This window comes from Acyrthosiphon pisum, chromosome A1 (assembly GCF_005508785.2).
Source record: "Acyrthosiphon pisum isolate AL4f chromosome A1, pea_aphid_22Mar2018_4r6ur, whole genome shotgun sequence".
Classification (NCBI taxonomy): Eukaryota; Metazoa; Arthropoda; class Insecta; order Hemiptera; family Aphididae; genus Acyrthosiphon; species Acyrthosiphon pisum.
The window spans coordinates 72568757-72577647 of record NC_042494.1 but is presented as its reverse complement, the minus strand read 5'-3'; the positions used below and the strand labels follow the sequence as shown (position 1 = coordinate 72577647).

Sequence of the window (8891 nt, the reverse complement as noted above, 5' to 3'; positions counted from 1 at the left end):
TCATAGCTCGGGGGTAACTCTGCTTCAACTGACCGATGACTTTTTTGAATGGTAAAACATTTCTTTGAAGTTGTACAAAATAGGTACGCATTCTTCTTGCAATATCTGGTAATCGGTTCATCATTCTATCTTCATCTAATTGACCCACTGACCGTGTCATCAACTCCTTAGCTTTTTCTGCTTGCTTTTCCTGAATCTTTATAAAAATATTTGAGTATACATGTAAAAATTAAAAATATTGAAAAAAAATACCTTTAGTAAAAATGATCTAGGAATCCCTTTAAGTGCTCCTTCTAAAGCATTTTTTGCGTCTGTTGTTGGGAATTTTTTTTCAGTTAAATTTTTATTTTCATTGTTCATTGTTGTGACAGTCCGGTTTAAACGATTATTGTAAACAAACAACGAATGAGATTTGTCTAAAAACAAATTTGCTTATTAATGCATTTCAATTGATTACTTAATTTACATAATTTAAATATTTTTGTTAAGCTATATGTTAAATACCCAATAAATCTTTTGCTGTTACTATTTTTGGTTTGTTAATTTCTATTTTGGGTAATGTTGAAGGAATGATATCTTCCACAGTTTCAACATCAAACTCAGGATGCCATCTGGTTATTTTATCTTTGGCAATCACAATAGGTGGAGTTAATTTACTCAAATATTTCTAGAAACAAGAAAAAAATAGTTATCTTAATTAAATTAAATTAGCTAAAACTATTATTAAACTATACTTCATGATGCTCCTTCAAAATGTCAAGTAGTGCATTAGAAAATGTCTTTTTCCTCTGAGTTGTTAGTTCAATTAAGTTAATGTTATCTTCGTTCACTGAGCCTAATTAATATAAAAATGTAAAAATCTTAGTATAAAATGAATTACTATAATCAAATATTTACCATAATTTGGAGTTATCACTAATTCAAAACAAGATTTCTCTTTTGGTGATTTTACCAATGCGAACTTAAAGAAATCTGGTACAACAGTTTTAATTTGAGCCAAATGCAATTCAGTAAAATTTCTAAAAAAAAATAAAATCGAACAATTATTAGTTGTTAATGAAAATATTAATTAAAATATAATTTTAATATTTAAATGATTACTTTCTAGTCATTTGCTGAATACCACGTTTGAGTTTATTAAAAGTTATTTTTTCTTTTCTACTAAACATCATAGACGAAACAGTTTCCAAAGCTTTGAATAATTCATCCAAAATACGGTACTTCAAAGGCAATGGTAATGCTTTAGAATCAGCCAATGCAGCATATCGTTTTGATGGTGACATAGCTAAAAGAGATCCTACTTCATCTAATAACTTTCTAGGCGAAACATATTCTTTCGCATGTGTCAGCTGAGTGGACATCATTACTTTCCTAGGACTAACCATAGATTGGGTTGGAGTGAGAAATAAGGCTGTAGGTTTAAGTTGAGAGCGTTTTATTGGACTTGATCCAACTTTTACCGGGCTAGTGTCAACCAGGAGATCAACTGATTTAAATGATGATAAATAATGGCTTTTGGCAGCATCTACTTTAGATTTTGCTGAGTTAAGATCAATTTGTGATTGTTCCACTGAGTTGATCTTTTCTTGTAATTTCTTAAGGTTGTGCTTACGACGAAGAATTTTACGAAACTCGCCCAAATCCAATTCCTAAATTAATTAAATATATATGAGCTTATAATAATTTTTTGGATTAACAATATTCATTAATTGTATTGTTTTGTTAGATTTAATTTTATCTGGTATGGACAATAGTCAAGGTTAATAAGATTATCTTTAATAATCTTACATAATCATATGTATCATACAAATTAAAAAAAACCTTCTTCAACTTATTACCAGTTATAGACAAATTGTTAATTTTAAAATAAATAAAATTGATGAGAATTTAATTGTTAATATAGTTATTAATCACACTCGAATAATACAACTATTGACAAACATACTTTACGTAATTTGGCCTTAGTTGATGGTGATTGATCCGGAGTTGTTTCTCTCTCTGAACGGACTTCATTTTCATTTTCATTTTCAGTCTCTTTTTTCTCCAAAATATTTTCAGCAACAGTAATATTATTAACAACAGATGCATTTAGATTATTTTGGTCAATTTTTTGTATAATTCCAGAATCAACCTAAAAATAATTTAAATATTAAACAATATACATATTATACATTCTACAGAATAATAAATTATAAATGTATGTTATGAGATACATGTACCTATATGATGCAGTCAATTGTTTTGATAGGTACAATGTCTTTTAAAATTTAAGCGTAAAAATTTGTTGGTTTTATATTGTTTAATTTTTTCTTTAAAGTAATGCCACAGTTGTTGCTTGTTTTTATCTTGCAATAGATACAAGTTTGAACTTTGAAGGCTAAGGTTGTTTAAGCTACACAGGATTTTTATTGGTACTTTATAATATATTATTATATAAATAGCAATTCATGTGTATTATGTATGAAAATACTGAACTATCGGAATAGTACTATAGTAGTAGAGATAACAGAATAGAGTAGTCGCGGCATCGAGTGGTAGTAGGGATAACAGAAAAGTACCTTTTTATTATAAAATAATGCGTAATATATCAAATGACAAATATATCCATTATCTTATATGATATTGAAGAGAATAAATAGATACATTTATTTTTAGTCTATAGTTCCAAGGCTCTAGAATTTGTATGCTATAATTTGTGAGTATGTATAAATTGTATCCACAAATAAACGAGGGCTGCAGAGGAGTAGTATTGTTCAAACAGAAGGTCCTCTGCAGGTGGTTAAAAGAGGAAAAAAAACCTTTAGAATTACCTCGAGAACTACAATGATCTCTATCAACTAAAATCTCATCCTCAAATAGTTAATAAAAAATAAATCGCATTGTTACACAATTAGATCATATCATATTATATTATAATGACACATGCCTATAACAGATAATCACGAGACCATCAAAGGTGTCCTTTATAGACAGTTATTCATTACCTAAAGAAAGGTTTTAGTGTATTAAAAGCCAAATTAATTTGTACCATTGATTATAAATACTAGTAATGAAAATGTTGTATTTAAATTTATTTTTACCGTAGGGGAATACTTGTAGTTAAATACACAATTATTTAGTTACACATGTATAGATATATTATTTTAATAGGATATTTTTTTTATCTATATGCATAGGGTTGTGCAGTCTTCAATTTCCGGTCGAGTCTAGAATAATTAGTGCACCAAACTTGGACAGTGTGCATAATTTTTTTTAACACATCAACATACATTCTAATATTGTAAATTAATAACTGTATAATATTTATATGTATAAATATAATCAAGTTGTATGCAGGGGCGGTTCCAGGGGGGGGCCCAAGAGCCGCGGCCCCCACCCAAGGCCCAAAACCCGTACTTCTAAAAATATATTTACTATAATATATTTCTAAAAATTGTTGTTTTGTATTTGTTATTATAAGTTTTGTGAAAATTATAACTATTAGGCCTCCTCCTCCCAACCAAGTCTCTGAAACCGCCCTTTGTATGTGCACATAACGTTAAGGTGCTTATTTCTAGACATGTATTTTTAAGTTAAAAATAAAATTTTAAATTGTTTAAAATAAAATTATATAAATACGATTATTATAAACAGAAGAAAACACATTACCCAAAATCTAAAAAATAAGGTCAGTTTAACTAACAAAAATTGTATATACATATTCTATTAATACATAATGTATAATATGTGTATCTACATTATATATTTAGTAATGTATAAATGTGTAATTATGTAGGTAATAATTATAATTTTTTTTATTTTTTTATTTTTATTAATTTTATTTAAATATACAATCTGTAATAACATGTTTAAAATAAGTATATGTGCGCTAATATAAAAAGACTATGATTGACACGAGTAAAGGAATTACCCAGCAGTAATACTATAATTATAATTAAAGAAAAATTATAAATGAATTCTCTCATTTCCCATAATTTTAAATTTGTCAATCAGTGTGTCAATCTTAATTCTGGTTCAGTAAACATCATTAATTAACTATTAAGTCGGTCTTGGTGCATAGTACTTCTTAGTTTATTTTTTACTATTGTTCATTTTTAAAATAACCAGTTTTCAGGAATAACTTGTAACTGGCATTACACTGAATAATTTCAATACGGTGAAAAACCTATAAAATGATTTTTATTAATTATTGGTTTTCCACGCCACGAATGGATAGATTCATTACTAGTATTAGTATCTGGTTTACCATCGGTAGCTATGTATTAAACGTTGTATATAATATTATGTATAACCAAGCTATTAATGTCTTTAGTCATAAATCATAATACATATTTTGTACACAATATATTTTATGTTGGATGAATAAAATTGATGCAGTGGTATACACAAGTATTTTTAATTTTATTTCACTATCACAACAAATAAAATGTTCAAACATATTATTATAATAAATATATACATACATTTTATTATGCCCCTAAAAAGATTCCTATAATGTCCCGGCTCGACCCTACCGCACGCTCATAACTATATATAACACGTAATAAACGTTTTCGTTTTTAGAGATATAAAAGTAATTGGTCAGACATCTATTATACATGGTTATTCGTTAAGTTAGGTTTCATTGAAACTAAACCGGTTTACCATATGTAACTAACTCTACCTATAAATCAAGAAATATTTTTAAACAAAACATAAAAATAACTAATTTTAGTATATTTAATCAAATATACATTGCATGTCATGTCAACATTACGATCACCATTAAAATAAAATTAATAATAATATATCAGTATAATTCTTATATAATATACTAATATAGTTAAGTACTAAATAGTTAACTAACCTTTTGTTTTTTAACAGTTTGCTGCACAGTAGAATCAAATGATAATTTTCTAGTTGGTTTATTTATTCCAACAGAATTGTTCAGTAGTTCCTTTTTATGCAAACCATCTTCGTTGGTTGGCCTTTTTCTACTTTTGATGAAACTATCCAATGTTTTTTGAGTATCCATATTTACTTCAATAACAATTCGTTGAACCACAGAATAAAAACTGAAATATGTCCAGAAGTCACTAGTCAGTAATCACTACAGTCATTAATGAACATTAACAACGGGATTTCCAAAAACTATTACCTATCCAATACTACTAGACCACCTATTAACAACAATGAACAAATGCCAATGAAGAATTTAACGAGTTTATTAAAACTTAGAAGTGGAGAGAACTGTTTACTGTTAAGAAGCTTGTTGCTGGCGCAGGGAATAATCTTCGCAGGGTTATCTTTATTGAGTTTATTCTGTGGGATATTATAATAGTGGCTACCGGGCTCATAGAACTGATTATTAATAGTACTGTATTCAGTGCTACACTGTTACCCGGTAGCGATAACATTGTATTGTTGTGGTCCACTTATAACTGATAAGCATTAAGCATTAACTGATGTCTTCATTTCTTAATTTTTCAGTTCTTCTCTTAGTTCGTTTTACTACTGAAGGGCTTTAAGAATTTTCGATATTTTTAAAATACTAAATTTTGTTATATTGCATTACATAATCAACACAATAATACTTATTAAAATGTTGGGCATCAATCTGTTTAGAAATATCAGATATTTTTCAACTAGTTATTGTTTAAGATTAGATATGTCTTGGAGAACTTTGTAAGTAGCTAAACATTTATGTTTGTACATATTTTGTTATAATTTATAATATTCAATTTATATTGGCTGTTTCACAAATACATTTAAGCAGTATGTACACTAGTCACTAATTCCATAACAGAATTGTGATAATCAATATACTTGAATAAGAATAATTATTTATCATCACAAATTTACTATAAAATAGTTGTTTATTTTTATTTTCTTGTCATAATAGTATTATTTTTCTGTTTAAACTCATTGAATGACCCCACAGTCAGCTTTTGCACAATCCACAGCAACACCCCCTCCAATATTAAAAAAATATTCTTCCTGTAATCAATTCTCAGATTGATTTCCAGCAATCCTCACACTTCCTTGTTATTTGCCTTCCCTTTATTGTATAAATTACATGCTTGGTTATTCATTATTTGTCTTATAATATAATATTCAAATTGCAACATTTTTCTATAATTTTTGTCTTCTACACCTTTACATAATTAATGAAAGAAAACCCGCCATGCTAATATTTTAAATTTCGTGACTTAGGGCCAGTTGCACCGTCTACGGGTAAACTTCGCTTAAGCTTAATCAGCTGAAAACAGATATTTAACCGGGCAAATTCGGCCGATTAAACTCCGGTTAACTTTAATCAGAGACGGTGCAACTGACACTAAGTGTTGTACAAAGTTTAAATTTAAAAAAAAAAAACAGTATCCTTTTTAAGCAGCTTAGACTTTACACTTGGAAATTTAAGTTTATCAAAACTTAGTTTCCTTGTATTATATAGTTTACTGGAAGTCAAACAAAAGTTGACAACTTTTATTTACAGAAAAAAACTGCCTCTGAACCCAATGGATAGAGGAGTTCTTACGGATGGTGCTGATTACATTTTTTTGGATGGGCGTCCTACCCCATTTGGAATGAAACAAAAACGAAAACTTTTGCTTCAAAGAGAATATGCTGTAAGTTATATTGAGTGTTATAAATATAAATAATAATTATAATATATTTTAATCATTTTTAGAAAAAAATTGTTCAACTCAGTGAAAGTTTAGACATTGCAAAAGAACGGTATGCGATGAAAGTTGGAGAAGAAAAAGAAAAGATAAAACATGTATTAGATAGAAAACTTAGGCCCAAAGGAAATAAAAATACTCAGGAAAAATAGTCTTCATTTATTTATTATAATTCAAAAATATTTAGGTAGAAAATACATTTTGTACAGAAAGTTATCATTTAATTCATTGTAATAAAAACAATTATACAAACTTTTTACTGGAATATTTTTGTACCTAATCAAAATGCATTCCAGAATACACAATTATCCACATCACCTAAAATAAAACAAAACAGTATAATTAATTTAATTTAAATTAATGAAATATGCATTGTTAAATTTAAGTATTAATTTGATTCTTAATATGTTTCTAAACATATTAAGGGCCGTTCTTATAATGTCTGGTTAAGTGTCTGATAACGCTAACCGGCAGAATTTCTTTAGAGTTACCAATAGAAGTCTGCCGGTTAATCTTAACCGATATTGTAAGAACGGCCCTAAGAGAACTTTGCTAAGGTTAACTGAAATTAATACAGAAATACAATTTAAATTTATGTTGAGCTATTAGTTATTAGCAGGGGCAGACTGGCCAGGTGTGCTAGTGTGCCGTAGCACGCTGGGCCGGCTTATACGTGTGGGCTGGGCCGCCGGGGCATTTGAAATTTTGAACATTTGACAATATTACTAAAAAATTTAGTTAAATTTATTTTTAAATACGAAACCGTTTAAAAAACACTGCTATTGGTTGGTACGATGGTACAATAAGTTAATAGTCGAATCATAAGTTTATAATTATAATAATTGTATGAGCATTTGTAATTGTACAATAGCATGTATACTTCCTTAAGCAATAATTTTAAAAATCAGTTTTATCCAGAAAAATGTTCAAACCCTTTATCTGATTTGGTTGGTACATTGACCGCCAGAAAGTTATTGCTAAATTACAATTATTGAACCATTTGCAAATATTTATGAAAATATTGTAGATTTGTTGAAAAGAGAACAGATAACATTTATAGAAAGCTTATATTAAAAGTAATGACTATAATAACGCGACGATTCTGAAACTGATGAAGATGATTTTGGTTTAATAAGAGTATGAATTGTGACAATGAAATAAATGATAAAAAAAAACAATAGTAAACAAACATCAAAAATATCAAAAGGATTATTAATTTATGATTCTTATAAAATGTATAACATTCTAACCTATTGGCTATTGTCTATTTATAATTTATACCCGAAAAAGTAGGTATTCAAAAAGAAGCTGTTATAAAGGGGTTTGGGCTGTTTTTCTAGTTTTATAGAATACTGGGCTGTTTACCTCTCAGTCCGCCCCTGGTTATTAGTTTAAAATATATTATTTTATTGATAATACAATTTGAATGTGTACAAAATCAGAAAAATTACATATTTTTTTTTTTAATCCAATTATAAATTGATATCTTGAATAGTTTAATTTAATATAAAATTATATATTATTTTTGATTAGTGGAAACTCTGCTTGGCAACGGATAGGATGTCGCCTTTGATATAATATAATCCAATAGATTGATTATCTGTGCTGTAATTCGATGTGAATCAATAATATTTTGATATGTTTGTATATACATGTATAGAATTGAATAAACCAACTGGGGATAGTGTGGCAATATAGTCGACTCTGTCAAGATTTATTGTGTTATTTTATTTATTAAAAAATAACATAAACAAAACTATATATATATTAAGAGGACGTCATACCCACATATTGTGTTATCTCTGTCTTACTAACACATAACATTTCAAAATTAGCCGTTCAAGATGTGTGTGATTAGCTTAAATATTAGAGTTAGTTTACCTCAATTTTAATTTGTAAGCAAGTTATAAACTTATGAGAAATACCGGATTTAATTGATATTGCAACTTTTTATTGTTGTCAAGTAAATTAAATCAAATTAAATATGTACACAAATTAGACTAATTACAGTCTTCCTATTTAATTTCATATTGCCATTTTTTATACTTTTTTAAATTTTAGTATACTTCACGTGATAAAGTATACAAATTATTATTTTATAGGTAATTTTTGAATAAAAATGTAACTAAAATTTAAATTTTCTTATGGTATTTCTTAAGAGCAGAGAAGCGTTCTAAAGATACGGTCATACAGTCATATGAGTGTCGTGATATTATTAATGCCGGGTTA

The 8891-nt window shown here is 27.7% G+C and overlaps 3 protein-coding genes across 3 annotated transcripts in view; 1 reads left to right on the top strand and 2 right to left on the bottom strand.

The window, feature by feature from the left end:
• The window catches only part of LOC100158760 (DNA replication factor Cdt1), a gene marked incomplete in the record, with an annotated part of 7040 nt that extends 1666 nt beyond the window's left edge, over window positions 1-5374 (bottom strand). The window contains 9 exon segments of the mRNA XM_008181027.3: window positions 11-196; window positions 253-416; window positions 505-667; window positions 735-835; window positions 898-1019; window positions 1102-1649; window positions 1946-2131; window positions 4847-5054; window positions 5138-5374. Of these exon segments, the coding sequence (XP_008179249.1) occupies window positions 11-196; window positions 253-416; window positions 505-667; window positions 735-835; window positions 898-1019; window positions 1102-1649; window positions 1946-2131; window positions 4847-5014 (1638 nt within the window).
• A 101-nt stretch (window positions 5375-5475) lies between these two features.
• Window positions 5476-8375, top strand: LOC100167676 (39S ribosomal protein L52, mitochondrial-like). The gene is given in 4 exon segments (NM_001246191.2): window positions 5476-5664; window positions 6476-6608; window positions 6671-7270; window positions 8045-8375. Coding segments are annotated over 3 exon segments (360 nt in total). The 5' UTR covers window positions 5476-5581; the 3' UTR covers window positions 6815-7270; window positions 8045-8375.
• The window catches only part of LOC100165686 (uncharacterized protein C20orf24 homolog), a 3328-nt gene continuing 1248 nt past the window's right edge, over window positions 6812-8891 (bottom strand). The window contains exon 4 of the mRNA NM_001246045.2: window positions 6812-6980. Coding sequence (NP_001232974.1) covers window positions 6939-6980 — 42 coding nt within the window. The 3' untranslated portion in view covers window positions 6812-6938. The remainder of the gene's footprint in view (window positions 6981-8891) is intronic.